This window comes from Lycium barbarum, chromosome 3 (assembly GCF_019175385.1).
Source record: "Lycium barbarum isolate Lr01 chromosome 3, ASM1917538v2, whole genome shotgun sequence".
NCBI classification, from domain to species: domain Eukaryota; kingdom Viridiplantae; phylum Streptophyta; class Magnoliopsida; order Solanales; family Solanaceae; genus Lycium; species Lycium barbarum.
In genome coordinates, this window is record NC_083339.1 from 105,595,207 (window position 1) to 105,612,405 (window position 17,199).

At 40.0% G+C, this 17,199-nt stretch overlaps 1 protein-coding gene and 1 pseudogene across 1 annotated transcript; one reads left to right on the forward strand and one right to left on the reverse strand.

The window, feature by feature from the left end:
• Nucleotides 1-6,474: 6,474 nt before the first annotated feature.
• Nucleotides 6,475-7,796, forward strand: LOC132631711 (phosphoglycerate kinase 3, cytosolic-like; annotated as a pseudogene).
• A 1,437-nt stretch (nucleotides 7,797-9,233) lies between these two features.
• Nucleotides 9,234-16,405, reverse strand: LOC132631712 (cell number regulator 6-like). Its single transcript, XM_060347393.1, has 4 exons — nucleotides 16,003-16,405; nucleotides 11,646-11,760; nucleotides 10,199-10,467; nucleotides 9,234-9,769 (listed from the first exon to the last, which is right to left on the reverse strand). Exons 1-4 carry the CDS (start codon nucleotides 16,108-16,110, stop codon nucleotides 9,542-9,544), a joined length of 720 nt encoding a protein of 239 aa, XP_060203376.1. The 5' UTR covers nucleotides 16,111-16,405; the 3' UTR covers nucleotides 9,234-9,541.
• Nucleotides 16,406-17,199: the final 794 nt, after the last annotated feature.

Here is a 17,199-nt window from a genome sequence, read left to right on the forward strand (position 1 = left end):
AACAAATATCGCGACAAACGATGCTGCTATAGAGAGGCTTGATTGTATCTTATTTTTGGTATGGACGGAACTATTTCAGTTACCAAATATGACCTTCTACATGAGGCCCATAATTTTGGGAGCTCCAAAAGGATTAGGGCACTATAAATATGAAGCAGAAGGTGAAACGAGAATGACGGAAATCTCATTAGTTTAAGTCTGAGGCTTCTGGATTCACAGAGTTTTGGAGAGTTATTTGAGTGGTTGCCCCTCTCTGTCATTGTTAGCAGCCAATGATCACTCAAAATTTCCCAATTTCAAACCACTCTATAGCAAAATAAGTTCAATGAGGCAATGATGATTTTTCATTCTTTACTCATCAGATGGTTGAGATTTGCTATATCTTGGCGTGGCAGCTTTTTGGTGTGTTGTGATATATTGGAGCCATTTTTGGTTTCTGCATCTCTCAAAGGTTCCTTAAGCTTGTAGCCATGGCGGGGTTTAGCTTATGTCTGAGACAAGGCGAATCTGAGCCTCCTCAATGTCTTTTAATGCTCAAAATGAGGCATTTTTTGGAACTCGAGGAAGGTTGAGATTCTCTCAGGTTGTTTTTACGCCCTTCCTCTGAAGTTAAACTTAGCCAATGAATCCCTATACCTTTGTTACACAGAAAGATTAATAGCCCTTTCATCAACAAAAAAGCCAATTATGGTGATGATGATGAGGATAGCCATATTTATGGTAGTAATAAGGAAAAGACACGTACATAGATACCCCTTAGTCTTTAATACAACAGTTAGGATCACTCAGCCCAGAAGGAAGAACGAGTTCAACAGAGAGAAAAAATGGATTTCTTAGAGGGTGGTTGCCCACTTCGATTGGCCTATGATTTCTCCACCAACCAAACCAACAACCTTCCGTTGGTATATTTATGAAATTTCCCAACCAAAAAAAAAAAAAAAAAAAATCTGTTGCCATTGATGTAGTGTTGATAGCAGCAGCAGTAGTAATACTCCCTCCTTCTCAATTTACTTGTCTTGAAACTATACACAATTGCTATACAAAAGATTTCTAGAGTGGCAGTGATGATATTGTGGATTCTGGGCTGAAAATCAGGGCATGGAGAAAACCCGACCCGTATCTTGGCGGGGCAAAACCCGGAAAATGCAACCGCATTATTTTTGCAGCCATGGTCTTGTCGTCTTCTCCTCTTTTTACACAGATCTGAGCGTCTACTTTGAATGAGTTTTTCAATTTGATGGAAACCAGGTTCATTTTAGCTCAAAGAAAAAACTTGTTGCCATTGATGTGATGTTGATAGTAGCAGCAGCAGTAGTAGTACTCCCTTCGTTTCAATTTACTTCTTGTGAAAACTGTCCACAAATTCTTATGGAAAAGATTCCGTCTTTCCAAAGAGGCAGAGATATATTGCTAATTCTGGGGCTGAAATTAGGGTCATGGAGAAAACGCGACTTGTATCTTGGCGGGGCAAACCCGGATCATGCAACCGGTTCGTTTTGCAGCCATGGCATTGTCGTCTTCTCTTTGCCCCATTTTACACATCTGAGCCTCGCTTCCAAAGAGTTATTGTGAAAAATATTTGGAATCTATGGCCAAACACCTACTTAGTCTTTCACACAACAGTGAGGATCAGCCCAGAAGGAAGAATGAGGCCAACAGAGAGAAAACATGGATTTCTTTGGAGGGTGGTTGCCCCCTCTGATTGGCCTCTGATTTCTCCGTCGACCAAACCAACAACCCTCCAATGGTATATTTGTGAAATTTCCCAAAAAGAAAAAAAAACAATTGTTGCCATTGACGTAATGTTGAAAGCAGTAGTAGTAATACCCCTTCCGTTCCGATTTACTTGTCTTGAAAAGTGTCCACATATTGCTATAGAAAAGATTCCATCTTTTTCCAGAGGCAGCGATGATATTGCGGATTCTGAGCTGAAAATCAGGGCATGGAGAAATCCGACTCGTATCTTGGCGGGGCAAGCTCAGATTATGCAACTGGTTCATTTTGCAGCCGTGCCTTTGTCGTCTTCTCCTCTTTGCTCCATTTTACACAGATCTGAGCCTCTAACTCCGAATGAGTTCCAGGATCCGAACCCGGATCCGAATTTGATGGAAACCTGTTTTTTCAGTTTAACTCAAAAGGATGAGGCAATCAGAGAAACATTTGGGTTTTTTTCAGGGTGGTTGATGATCTCCGGTTCTTTGTTCTAATCAACAGCCCTTTTAGCTTGGGTCATTAGCACCTTTGCCCCTATTTTGTGCTGGTCTTTAATTTTTGTCCCTTGTAACAAACAACATTTTTTGCGGGCATTTGAAGGGCAAATCGTGCAATTTCTTCTTTTAGCTTTTGTATGAAGAATGAGGCCAACAGGGAGAAAAAGGGAATTTCTTTTGGAGGCTGGTTGCCCCCTCTGATTGGCCTATGATTTCTCATCAACCAAACCAACAACCCTCCGATGGCATCTTTGTGTAAATCTCCCCAACAAAAGAAAAAATCTGTTGCCATTGACGTAATGTTGCTATCACCAGCAGTAGTAGTAATACTCCCCCCGTTGTTATGCAAAAAGATCCCATCTTTCTAAAGAGGCAGTGATGATATTGCGGATTCAGGGCTGAAAATTGGGGCATGGAAAAAACCCGACTCGTATCATGGCGGGGCAAACCCGGATCATGCAACCGTTTCATTTTGCAGCCATGGCGTTGTCGGCTTCTCTTTTGCCCCGTTTTACACAGATCTGAGCCTCATCTTGCATTGTGGATTCTCCGTGATCCGAACCCGGAATGGAGACCCAGTTCATTTTAGCTGAAAAGGATGAGGCAATCAGAGAAAATTGGGGATTTTTTCAGGTGGTTGACCATCTCCGGTGTGTCAATGGTTTCTTGTTTGCTCTGATCAACAACCCTTTTAGAGTTTGTGAACCACATGATCAAATAGCCGATTTTAGTCCATTTCCAAATCTATTGGGTGTAATTTCCTAGATTTTAGGTCCCCCGTTTAAAGAATAGCCGGAGTTTACAAAGTCGCCGTTTGTCCATGGGGATTATTCACCTTTTTTTAACCAATTCAAAAGAAAAAACGTCGCTTTTTTCCGGAATCATTTTTCACTTTATTTGAAAATCTTCAAATTTGAAAAAGTGAAATTTATTTGGAATCTATGGTCAAACGCCTACTTACAGTTTTTAGAGTAATGGAAGCTTAGCCCAGTATGAAGAATGAGGTCAACTGGGAGAAAAAGGTAATCTCATTGGAGGGTGGTTGCCCTCTCTGATTGGCATGTGATTTCTAACTTTAACCAAACCAACAACCCTCTCCAAATGTGGAAACAAGAAACAATATTTGATACACTCACAGATCTGTAAGGTCTCATTTGTTTTATTAATTTTCTTGTTAAAGTTGTCCAAATGAGCTCTTATGGAAATGTTTGAAGAAATTGCACGGTTTGCCCTTCGAATGGGATGGTCTTTAATATGTGCCCTTCAAATGGGCTGGTCTTTAATTTAATAATGGCAAAAGTGCAAATGATCCGAAAAGTTCCCATTTTTTTGGAAGAGGCAGTGATGATGTTGCTGATCTGGGATGATGTTTGGGGCATGGAGACTATTCGACCCGTATATTGGCATGGCAAACCTAGATGGCTTGTGATCGAGTCTTCTCTCACATGCAATTGGTTCTTTTGCAGCCATGGCGTTGTCGCCTTCTCTTTGCCCATGTTTTGCAGATCTGAGCCTCAACCCTAGGATTCGAAGAGTTCTGATCCTAAATGGCGAAAAACCCTAGCTATGTACACATAAAAAAGGGCAGCCCGGTGCACTAAGTTCCCGCCATGCCCCGGTCTGTGGAAGGGCCAGACCACAAGGGTCTATTGTACACAGTCTTACCCTGCATTTCTGCAAGTGGCTGTTTTCACGGCTCGAACCTGTGACCTCTTGGTCACATGGCAACAACTTTACCAGTTACACACATATAGACCCATATTATGAGAAAATGTCAAAAATGGTCCCTTCTCGAGGCAGTGATGATCTTCCAATCTATCCTCTTGAGCTAGTAATTGAGCATTGGGAGTACCTGGCTGGTATCTTGGCGGGGCAATGACCCGGATGCGTGTGATTTTATTGCATGCAACTTGGGAATATTTGCAGTCATGGTGTGACAGGACTTCTTTCCCTGAGCATAAATACAGATCTAAGCCTCCATTGTCACTTATATCCTACACTCAGTGTATTTGGTATGGAGGAAGTTATTTTAGTGAAGCAGCCCTTAAGTGGCTACCTGGTGTCAACAATAGCATCATATCCAGTACAGTCCCACAAGTGGGGTGTATGCAGATACCCTCGGGGCCAATAAATGTGAATAAAAGTTTTGAGAAACCAAGGAAGGGTTACGAAACAAAGGCCGACTCATCGAAGGAAAGGTATCGGCCATACTCCCATTCGGAGAGGCAAAGTTTTAGGTCGGAAAAGTCAAGGGTGAGCCCAAGCCGTTACTGTGATTCTTGCCTTACATGCTCAGTACATTTTCCGTACTGACCCCCTTTCTTCGGGGGCTGCGTTTCATGCCGCGCAGGTACACCCAGATGAGCTAAAGCTACTATTGAAGATGTTCCAGCGGAGTTGGCAAGTTCAACTTGTCCCTGGAGTGCTGCCGGGTCAGAGTATGTGTGCTATGATGTCTGATTAATGTTAGAGACTTTGCAGACAGAGTCGTGGGTATTGGTTGTCAGTTCTGTAAGCGGCTCCATCAGCCGATGTGTCATTTGTGTTATGCTATAAGTTTTATATGATTACAGATTTTGTTTGATTTGAAAGCAACGAAAAAGAATATTTCTGAAAGTTGTGCTATGCGTTTCATCTTTATTTGATTTAAAAGTCCAAAAGATTATGTATGTAATAAGAGTCAGCGGGTTCGCTCGGCTCCGAGTATGGGGTCGGGTGCCCATCACACCCTAGTAAGGTTAGGGTGTGACAAGAGCAGAGAGCGGCGATTGCCAAACAAGGAATCGCGATAGCCCGGTTGCAAAACAGAGGGGATACAGTGACCCCGGAAAAAACGAGCGGTGTTGCTGAACCCAGAAGGGAGGAGGCACGCGTTATTGAGAGCGATGGATCCGGAGCTGGGTCCTCCACCGAGGTTCTAAAAATGCTCGAAACTTTGGCGAAACGGGTAGACTCAACCGAGAAGAGGGTCGAAACATACAACTCTCGGGTGGATCAAATCTCGGGGGCTCCGCCTTTACTGAAAGGGCCGGATTCGAAGAGGTACATCCAAAGGCCTTTTCCTCCGAGTGCGGCCCCGAAATTAATCCCGAAGAGGTTTAAAATGCCGGATATCCAGAAATATGATGGCACAACGGACCCGCACGAGCACGTGACCTCATACACATGTGCCATAAAGGGCAATGATATGGAGGAGGACGAAATTGAATCGGTACTGCTGAAGAAGTTCGGGGAAACTCTATCAAAAGGAGTATTGACATGGTACGACCATCTACCTGAGCATTCGATCACCTCCTTCGAAATGCTCGCCGATGCCTTCATCAAGGTCCACGCCGGTGCCAAAAAGGTGCAGGCCCGCAAGGCCGATATTTTTCGTATAACCCAAAGAGACGATGAGTTACTGCGTGAGTTCGTCAATCAGTTCCAAAGGGAACGGATGGAACTCCCCCCGGTTCCAGAAGAATGGGCTGCGCAAGCTTTCACAAAGGGGCTCAATGTTCTAAGTTCAACAGCTTTGTTCAAATTGAAAGAAAGCTTGCTGGAATACGAGGCTGGTGTGATGATTTTCATTCTTTACTCATCAGATGGTTGGGTCTTGCTATATCTTTGTGTGGCAGGTTTTGGGGGGTCTTGTGAGATATTGGAGCTATTTTGGTTTCCACCTCTCAGAAAGGCTCCGTAAGCTTGCAGCCATGGCGGGGTTTAGCTTATGTTTGAGAAAAGGCGAACCTGAGCCTCCTAAATATCTTTTAATGTTCAAAATGAGGCTTTTTATGGAACTCGAGAAAGGTTAAGATTTTTGAAGGGTTTTTACTCCCTTCCTCTGAAGTTCAATTTAGCCAATGAATTTCCCTATACTATACCTTTGTTACACAGTAAATTACACCCAATGATCTTGGTACGTCTTCACCCCACTTGCCTCATGGCTGACTTTCAAAGTCAGAAGTCAAAAAGTTTTGACCATGGAGTAAGTGGGGTAAAAAATTCAAGACCACTCACCTCTACAGGCCATTCTTGTAAATCACCCCTACTTTACTGCATTGAGAAAATCTGACCCGTATCTTGGCAGAGCGACCTGGTATGGCATCATCTGCAAACAGGTGTCTGCAGCCATGGCGTTGTCCCTTTCTCTTGGCATGTTCATATACAACAAAATATGATCCCTAAAGTCTATGGTAAATTTCTGAAATGGTCACTCAACTAATGGGAGTTCTCAGGAACCTGAATACCCAATAGAATACGTCCAATGAGGCAGTGAAGATGTATGGTTGAACTCCGTTGTAAATTGGCGTGGTCTTTGAGACAAGGGAGCTATATCGGTTTTCATCTCGCTAGGTTATCAGAGCTATTGGGATTCCAGGTCACATTGGCAAATGATTGCATTGGCGAACAAGTTAAGAATTTAGTTAATGCATCACCGCAGGGAGGAGTTCTGGTGCTGGAAAATTTGAGATTATATAAAGAAGAGATTTTCGACGATGAGGACTTTGCAAGTAATTTGGTGTCGCTTGCAGATTTGTTTGTCAATGAGGCCTTTGGGACTGCACACCGACTATACGCCTCTACAGAAGGGGTTGCTAATATCTTGGAACCAGCTGTTGCTGGATTACTCATGCGAAAGGAACCTGACTATCTTATTAGAGCTGTAGAAAAACCATAGACGCCATTCGTTGCCATTGTTGGTGGTTCAAAACTATCAACTAAGAGTCGTTTGATAAAGTCACTTACTGGATAAAAAGGTTTTGACACTTAATTGCTTGGTGGAGGCATTATCTGTACTTTCTTAAAGGCCAAAGGGCACTATGTTGTGTCCTCATTTGTGGAAAGACATGAGCTTGATGTGGAGAAATCAAATATGGCCTACGCAGGTGCAAACAATGCACGTCTATTGTTTCCTCGTTATGTAATGATGGCAGATAAGCTGGGTCTAAGGCCATGACCAAAGTTGTTCAAGCAACTAAAATCCCCAATGATGACTAGATGGGTTTAAATATTGGGCCTGATGCTATCAAGTTCTTTAGCGAAACTGTAGATACTGTGAAAACTATCTTCCGTAATGGACAGATGGGAGTGCACAAGCATGACAAATTTGCTGCTGGAACAAAGGCTATTGCAAAAAAACTGGCAGAACTTACTGGGAAGGGAGTAACAACAATCATAGCTGGTGGTGATTCTGTTGAGGCTGTGAAGAAGTTTGGGCTTGCGGACAAGATGAGCCACGTTTCAACAGGAAGGGGTTCCAGTTTAGAGCTTCTCAAGAGGCAAGAGCTTCCTAGACCGGGTTGCCTTGATAATGATGATGATGCTTGAGGAGTATCTAATGGTTGAGGCCAGTGCTGTGCAGCTTGTAATTTATGCGTTTGGTACTTCAGCCGTATGCACATGGTAGAATTTCAAGGACTTGAGAATGTAATTGAACTATATTTTAATGTTTTTCCTTTACTAAACAAAAAACGAGTCCTTGAACTAAAAAGTTTATCATGATGTATTTATTGGATGTAACTAATCACACAAGCTTCGCGATTGGCATTATCTGATCAGTCTCTGTTTGATCAAATGTAAATAGTAAATCGTTTACATCCCGAATTTGCTCTTTTTCAACAGTAGATTATCGTAATCCTGGTCTCTCAGTATTTTACAATTACAAACTATACAGAAATGTGCTTAACAAACCCAAAAACTAAAGTGAATGCACAATAAGGCTTTAACATCTAGCTTTCCCTTAAACGGAAAATGCAACAGTCACAGATTACAGATAGCTCCGTTAGAAATCATATACCTATCAAAATACGCGAGCTATAGAAGTTCTTAGTAATGAAGTCATTTCGTTGGTTAATATTAAAAAGGCTTAAGTCATCGACAGATCCTCCAACTGAGACTCCTATTATTTGAATCCTCCCAAATCACTTTTACTGTGCCACTTGAACACCAAATTAATATGCATCCAAACACAAAATGTGCGTGTAATTATCACGGAGACATGTGAATTTAACTTAAACAAATAAAAAAATGATTTTTCAAAAAAAAAAACATTGTTTCTCTTTTTCAACACAACAGCTTCGCCCCCCCCCCCCCCCCCCCCCCTGCCACAACCATCTCTTTCTTCTCCTCCGCCTGCGTGATGTTCTGCTTTTCCTTATCATTTTCACAAGCCTTAATCTTTGCTTCAAATTATTTGAAAAAAAAATAAAAAATCATTAAGAGCTTTCCGGTTTAGTTCCTTAACAACTTAAGTTAGAATACATTGATCCTAATCAATCATTATGATGTTAGCATACTGCAGGAAAGAGATGGATTTCTATCTGAGGCGAGGTAAAACTCATACCCATTTGGTATCAATTTTTTTATTGCGTTTTTATTTTAATCTGGGTCTTTCTGATTTGGCGATGTCGATGGAATAGTGTTGATGCTTTACCGGCATTGCTCCATTGAAGAAACGCCGCTAGTAACGGTGGAGGACGATGAAGTGGAGGAGTTTGACGCTAACTTACCAGAATACGTGTGGCAGTGAAGTGTTTCGAGAAGGGAAACACCGAGGGCGGCAAAGCGATGGAATCCGGCTTCAGATCGGGGGAGGGTGGGCTGGGTTTTTAGATTGTTTTTTGAAATGTTTTTTTTTTAATTAGTTAAATTGTTTTAAAATAGGTTTTTTCTTATAATTAATTTTTTTTTTAAGAAGGAAAAAATTGGCATCTCACGCCCTTTTTGAAGCAGTGTAACGCATGCCCTGTGCTACCTCAGCAATTGTGTTTAAATGACACATTAAAAGCAGTTTTGAAGGGTTCAAATGGTAAGAGGCTCAGTTGGAGGGTCTGAATGAATTTTCAGGACAAATTCGAGAGTTTCAATGACTTAAGCCTATAAAAAAAGTAACCTGTATTGTGAGGTGCTCTGCTACTTGCGTGTTCATTTGGTACTTATGGAACTCAAAACCTGCGTATAATCTCTAATTACATCCATTCGTTTTGTTACTTTGCTTAGAAAGAGGGGGTAGAGGAGGGGACTAGGTTGGGAGCAGCGACCTAGCAAAAACAAAAGGTAACACGGTTCATGCATGTGTGATAAAAATAACAAGAGAGTTTTGATGGCCTAATTTGTGCGTCTAAGAACCCACATCCACTACTTCGTTTCTGAACACCACGAAACGTCATATTTCACCAAAAAAAAAAAATAAAAAAAAATTATATGCATGATGAACATACCTCTAACCCAAAAAAGTATTAATTTTTCCATTTTGATCTGTATAAACCTAGATCCAAATCTGACTGTGACCTAGCAAAACACACGCCCTCTTTGCCAAATTGACATTGGAGAGTCAAAGCGGACAACTCTCATAGAGCTTGCATCTCAAGGTTAGTTTGTCCGACCCCATTGGTAGAGGATGGTCCAGATTCTTGGTTGTCGCCAGCAGCATTCATCTCCTGAACGGGTGGAGGGTTAACTATTGTCATTTGCATGGAAACATTATCTGCCAGACGGCTCTTCATCTCCCGGTGCTCCTGGCACAAGGCGCACCAGTGCAGGCAGCAATGCACCACACAGGGATCACAGGGCGAATTCTGCAACGTTAAGAAATTAGCAGATAACACAAGGATCTAACAAAAAAGCATGCTACTCTGCTCATTTGCAATACAAATGGTGGATCTCAAGTCCGTCTCATGGCCAACCAATGAACTTAGGACAGAAGTGATGATAGATCAGAGTGCAATAATAAACTCAAAAAGATGTCTTTTCTCGTCAGCATGCCACGAGAAATGACAATTTGGTTGAGAGTTGAGACGGCATAAGACCAAAGCCAATAAAAAACTTTTTTCGTCCATAGCTGACGAAAAGTTATCGACACTAAATTTGGCTAGAACATAATCACATATTCCTTGTTTTCTTTTGGGGGTAAATAGTAACTGTCAATCGAATTAACCAGGGCCATGATACAGAAATTCAAGCCAATTAAGCACAATTTTGTGTATCAGACAGAAAAGATTGACTACCTTGAGATGATACTTCTTCTGCAGTGATTGCCGAACCAGACCAGTGTATATACCACACATCCACCAACTAAATAATAAACCTTCACAAATGAGGAATGACGTCCTTGGATCAATGCCATGAAATGTTGCTGTTGCAGCTGCAACCGCAATGCCACCCTCAATAAAAATGGCATGACAAATGCAAGGAGTAGACCAAGGAGTATCATCTTCTCTTAGGCTCTCAACATTATGCCCAAACAAGACACATGGACAGAAAAGTCCTCTCCAGCCTATATAGGTAATTAAAAATTAGTGCTAGAAGAAGCAAGTGTGGCACATAAACTGACAAAAAATGCATACCTCATATCAAGATTCAGGAATGTGATGCAAACATTTATTCAGAGATGCTAAGGAATGCCAGAAATCAAGCCCAGCAAAATAGTAAACGACCGCAGCACTAGCTTAACAGAAAACCGATTTTTTGCAGATTAAAAAGGTATCCAAGCACTAGTTGAAGATTAATGTCACTTTGCTACAAAGAGTATGCTCATCCAGCTTGTATAGTTTCAAATATATTTCAGATGAATTAATCAAGAGATAAATAATTTGCAGCTTTAGCCCTAGAGTTCGTCTCTTAAGACCAGTTTAACGTGTACATAATAACCAAAACCAGATTGGGCAATAAGATCAAGGTCACATACCGTACTCGTGTAAAACTGCCAGCCACTAATAAGACAGACAAACTAACCGCTATCTCTTGGTCAGCCATAATTGGATCTGAAAATTTAAGTCTCAGAAAAACCACCTTTGTCCTTTCATTCTCCGATAAGGGTGTAATCCGAGTCAGTTTTCGCGCACCTTGATTATTCCACCGGAACCTGCTGCCTCCCCCCAAAACAGGTACCAGTAACTCTGCCCACCAAGGCTTAGGCAAATGAGAAGAAATCACCTAGAATTTTTTGTCTATGCTAGGATTTGAACCCTGGTCTCCAAGGTTTGCACCTACCACTCGATTGACCACTAGAACACTCCCTTGGGTGATTAAAAAACCATTGTTTTGGTTTAACAATATAACAACGTAATCGAAATACAGATGATGAATCAAGACAAAGAACACTACTTGTTTTAGATATTATTAACCATGAGTCTTTACAGCTTTCTGTAGCAGACAAGCAATGACTGTTGCTTACAAAAAGAAATAACTCCCAACTTAAAAAATGCACTATAGAATACTTATAAGCGAATAGATGCAAATATATATTGCAGATAAATTGGGTTAAATTGGAAGAATACAAAGATTAACACTTCCAATGTTATATGACATAATGGTAGTTTCAGATACCATTCATCATCTGTCCCAATGCAATTTCAAGCCTCAGGAATAGCGCAACAAGTAGATAGTAAACAGCACCGGAGAAGGCCACCAATTGTTTATAGTGAAATGATAAATAAAAAAAGAAGAACTTACAACTCTCTTTGTCCTCTGCACATCCAAAAATTCCAGTTGTCCAAGGCTCGTCTGCAGGAGGCTCAAAACTCTCAGGCAAAGGTTGTCCACACTCATGGCACTTCCGACCAGTTAACTGTCCAATGAAGTGGATGCCACATGACATTTGTTATAGAAAGTAAGATATAGGAGGACCAAACAACAGTACAAGCAACACCAATTATTTGATGGAGAAGTTTGTAAAAGGAGCAATATAGTCAGCCAATATTTCACTAAAATCAGCTAACCCAGCCAATTTGCAAAATTTAAGTAAAACTAAAAAGAAATTTGTAGAATGTTTACTTAAACAGAATAGCTGTCTATAGCTTAGCAACAAGTATCTTCCAGTGCATGATGCATATTCCATAATATAGTTTGATATAAGTTTCCAATATATGCATCTTATGACCACACATATCTACTATGCAATTTCAATTTACTCCCAGAATGGCAGTTCCATTTTAGAAGGGGTTTAAAAGATTGGATATTGGATGAAATAACTCAACTATTTAATTGTTTGCAGTGCACCTTTCCTGATGTTGAACCCCCCTTTGGCTTCTTCGTGTGTTTACTTTTTTATATTTTGAACCCCCTTAGTGAAATTCCTAGCTCCGCAACTGATGGTTAGCCAGCAAAAGCGGATGCTATTCAGTAAACATCTACTACTTTCTGCTGCAAATTAATCAAGGAACTAGGAGATTAACTGGCCTTGGAAGATACTATGGAAAACAAAGGCAGTGCCCAAAGCAGCTTGCTGTAGATTGTTAGCAGCAACAGAGGCTTGTCTAAGCCAAGCAGCATTACAGAGAAGAGGTTACTCGCTCTGCAGTAGGTGTTCTTTGTGTGGAGATTCAACGGAGACCCAGCAATCATCTCCTTCTTCTTGCAAATTAACTTGGCAGATTTGGTCTTTCTTCTTGCATATTTTTGGAGTTTTTTGGGTGATGCCTCAAGATGTGAGAAGTCTACTATCTTACTTGCAGGGAAAAATGAGACCTTATGGTTGGAAAGGAATAATAAATATTAAAAAGGGCAGCCCGGTGCACTAAGCTCCCGCTATGTGCGGGGTCCAGGGAAGGGCCGGACCACAAGGGTCTATTGTATGCAACCTTACCTTGCATTTCTGCAAGAGGCTATTTCCACGGCTCGAACCCGTGACCTCCTGGTCACATGGCAGCAACTTTACCAGTTACGCCAAGGCTCCCCTTCTAAGGAATAATAAATATTATGAGGGAAAAATGATACCTTATGGTTGGAAAGGAATAATAAATATTATGAGGGAATGGCAATATTCTTCTTTTGGGACTATAGATGTCTACACTATTTGTATTCATGGTATAGACATAATACGCTGGACAACACAGCCTGTCTATTGGATTTCTTGGAAGCTATGATGTTGTAACTATAAAGATAACCCTGATACTCCCATTTGTACATTTGTAGTACCTCGTTAGTACTATCTATTAAAAAATACCTTACTTGATTAAAAAAAAAATTATTTAGGGATCCAATAGCAACTACATCAAAATCTATAGCAAAAGACGCAAAAGACCGACAAGGTCCTCGGAACTTGAAGTGAAAAGTGAGAGGTGAAGCGCACAATCACAATAAGTACAAACCATATATTAATTTAGTACTATAATGATCGGACTGCAATTAAAATAACTAATTTTATTATCTACTCCCTCCGTCCCAAAAAGATTGTCCTCTTCTGACTTGGCATAAAGTTTAAGAAATAAAGGAAGACTTTTGAAATGTGTGGTCCAAAACAAACCTTAGATATTTGTGTGGCTGTAAATCATCTCATATAGTTAAATTATTTCTAAATATAGAAAGGGGACAATCTTTTTGGGACAGACTAAAAAGGAAAGGAGGACAATCTTTTTGGGACAGAGGGAGTAATATACAACAACGCCGATATTAGCCCAACTCCTAGATTCAAGGACCGAGTGTTTTTGTTGAGATCACTTTGCGTGTTATTATTTGAAACATATACTTCTATGAAGCGCCTGGCTTCACCTATGAAGAGATAACTCCTTATTTTGCATCACTTCCTCGAGTAAATGGTTTCATCCATGAAGCAATAACTCTGCACTTTAAGCAATGAAATGATGGCTCTTTTACAACACTATACTCTGGTAAGAACTCCGTTTTGATAAACTGAGCTAAATTGAGAAGGAAATAAAGTTAATGCCATGGCAATATGTTTTTGGTGTTGTAGTAATATAAGACAGCTTTGTTGGGTTAAAATTTGGTAATCTGAAATATTAGGGGTAACATGGAACAATTATAATGAAATTGCGATCTGCAGCTTGGAAACCTGGAAACTATTACAGGAGCTTCCAGCTGGTAGCTATCAGCAAATATTCTGCCAAAGCTTTCTTGGAATGTTATGTAAAACTAGAGAACTACCACATGGAAATCGAAAACCAGAAGAGAAAGCAGCCAAGACTCACTAACAACAAATAAGAAATTAACCAAGATGGAAGAGATTTGGAGCAACTTTACGACTTAAATTTGAATTCTGCTGCACTACTTAAACCTTCTTCAATCTCTTTGCACCATCTTTCAATTTACATTAGCTACTGCATCAGTTTGGATAGTTAAACAAACACAGATAAATTCTGACACTTACCACAGAAGCTCAAAGGCCAAGCTTGACTGATTGATTTCTGACATAGTAATATTTATGATTTATACACCTCTAGCCCAGTTATTCTTATATTTAGGCAAAGGGCCCAAATAGGAAAGTCATATGAAGATGCTAAAGATAACAAAAATAACCCCGAAGAAAGATTGCAAGAGGCCTTTTCTCACCACCAACTAAATTTCCTTAACAATTATCAACAAGTTAAACCATACTCATGGCCTGTATTAACACATTCAAAGGCAACAGGTGTGATCACTGCTTACAACGTTATATTGCATTTATCCCAATGTACTGTAGCTTCAGCTTAGCTGGAACCTAAATGTTTATTAGGCGACGATCTATCACAATCTGACTGTGCGAAATAAAACATAAAGTCCCTTTACTTATACCTGGTATAGGTGCATATGCATAAACTGACGAGCTGAGCATAAGATGGACTTGAACAGAATTCCCAGCAGAAGGATTATACTGATGCAACTGATTGATGGAATCACAATGTACTAAAGAAAGATGAGGTGGGAGAATCCAGATGCTTATTAATGCTAAAAATCATTTGCTCATGGAAGGCCTAGACACTTCGGCACCTTTAACCAAACAAATAAGCTTTCTCCCTACTACTTTTCATTGGAATAAGTTGAAATGAGAAAAGCCTCAATAATGGAGCAACATACGTACAAAATCCTGGTCTTGTTGACGCCAAAAACTCCAATCACAGTTGTAAGTCGGTTTAATCTTTCTAAGCCACAATTTGATATTTTGGAAAAATGACATTAGCAACATCGGACGCCAGGAAAACCAATAATGTTTACTCTTAGGTCTTCCGTCTTACAATTGAATTTTTCTAAATATCACAACTACACAAGAAATGTAACTCTAATTGAGTTAATATAGGTAACTCCATACTTTTGGTGCCTATAAATAGTTTGAAACGCTCAGCAAAGAAGTCCTTCACTATCTATAATGAGCCTAATGCCAAACATCACTCCCTTTCCATTTCTCTAAACTGCAGATCTGGTCATATCAGATAAAATCTACGAGCAAAGTCGCAGTTAGGACACTAAGCGTGAGCCTATATGCTCCAACCTTGACCGGTTACTTGTGCCTATGCGTTGTAACAGGCTGTCCGGTGGATCAGTCGAGGTGTGATGTTCACCAAGGACTCAAATGCAATCACAGGATCATATTACCAAACCAATCACCAAACGTACTGAGTTCCAGTCAGCAGCTATGAAAAAAGATACTCCCTCCATCCCAATTTATATATGACACTCTTTTTTTTTCAGTCAGTCCCAAAAATAATGACACCTTTCTATATTTAACAACAATTTAACTCTAGAATTCTCATTTTACCCTTAATGAAATGATGTCTAGCCACAAAAATTTCTTCAAACTTGTTTTAGACCACAAGATTCAAAAGTCAATCGTTTCTTTCTTAAACTTTGTGTCTAGTCAAACACTCTCTTATAAATTGGAACGGTGGGAGTATAATGCAATATTTCCGCACACTATGCCTTGGGAGTAGTGCTAATCACTTTGATCTAAAAAAAAAAAAAAACCTTTTTTGCTACACTGGGGTATTATACTACTAGCTAAGTCAGAAATGTAGGACTTAAAAGAAAACTCTACAATAGATTGATTGTAAAGTAATAGGCAACAGTATTTTGAAAAAATGAAAGAGATGATAGAGACCTGGGGGACATCAATAGGCTGATTAAGCTCGCCAGGTTTAATGTCTTCGCGAGGTGCTTGATCTTTTGTCAACTTCACATACCTGGACGGATTTCCTCCTTCCGCCATCTGATCCAAATTTCAAATTTTGGGTAATAAAAGTGAAGTCCAAAGAGAATTTGTCTTGTAAATTAGTACCTTCCCTTGTAACAGTCGTTGAAGGAGGGGTCAAAGCGTAACTGCTAAGTATTAACGAGGCTACGATTTAGTAATGGATTATTATTCTTAATTAAGGGGACTTTTCCTTTTTGTTTTGTTTAATTGAGGGTGGTCATGCCTTAATACCGCAGGAACACCAACTCCTTTGCGTGTTTCTTCCTATTTTACCCAATTATTTACTGCCACGCCTTGTAACTCTTTGACTCTCTGCCCCCTTCTGGATTTTTTTTTCCCCTCTCTTTAAGCTCTAAAGACGTACAAGAACACAAGTTACCCAAATAGTACATTTCACTTCCAAACAAGGCATGAATCTTCACATGTTATGCTTTCTAATTTAACCAACTCATATCCTTTACTTATATATATATTAAAAATAAAAGTACACAATAAACTAAAGATATATAAATAGTAATAATAATTCTCTAAGAATAAAAAAAAAACAAACAAACTAAATATTGTCATATCACTTAATAAAACTTACATGTAACTCCTAACATAATAAGCATGGGAAGAGGACGCGGGGCTGCCACAAATTTTAATGGCCCAATTTTGACCTAAATGACTCGGAAGAAACGTTCAACCCAAATTAATGACACAAGTAGCCCACCAATATATTCCTTGCTCTCAATTGTACACGTCAATCCAAATACCTTTCCTTTTCCGAAATTTCCTTACCACCAAAACATTCTGCAATATACCTCCCTTATTTGAGTTTCCTTCCCAAAAGGGGGTTCCTTCTATGATTTTCTCCATTTTCTTCAAACTTCTCTATGATTATGCCTTTTTTCTCAGTTTTTCTCCATTGTAAGGTCGGCGCGCTCTCATTGTAGCTTGATACTAATGGCTACAAAGGAAAATCAAAGCCTGCGGTGAAGTTAGCGGCTAGAGGGTTAAAATTTGATGAGTTATGAGTTTTGATGATTGACATATGAATCAGGGACCAGGTCCTTGATCAGGTCCCCTGGGCATTGTACGACTGTGACAGTTGTAAAGCTGCGA

What these genes read in the sequence shown, in the direction of transcription:
- LOC132631712 (XM_060347393.1), bottom strand. Translation starts at nt 16,110, where the DNA reads ATGGCGGAAGGAGGAAATCCGTCCAGGTATGTGAAGTTGACAAAAGAT. An exon ending in AGCCTATTGATGTCCCCCAG is followed by an intron (nt 11,761 to 16,002) that starts GTCTCTATCATC and finishes TTCATTGGACAG; the next exon opens with TTAACTGGTCGGAAGTGCCA. An exon ending in AGAAGAAGTATCATCTCAAG is followed by an intron (nt 9,770 to 10,198) that starts GTAGTCAATCTT and finishes TTAACGTTGCAG; the next exon opens with AATTCGCCCTGTGATCCCTG.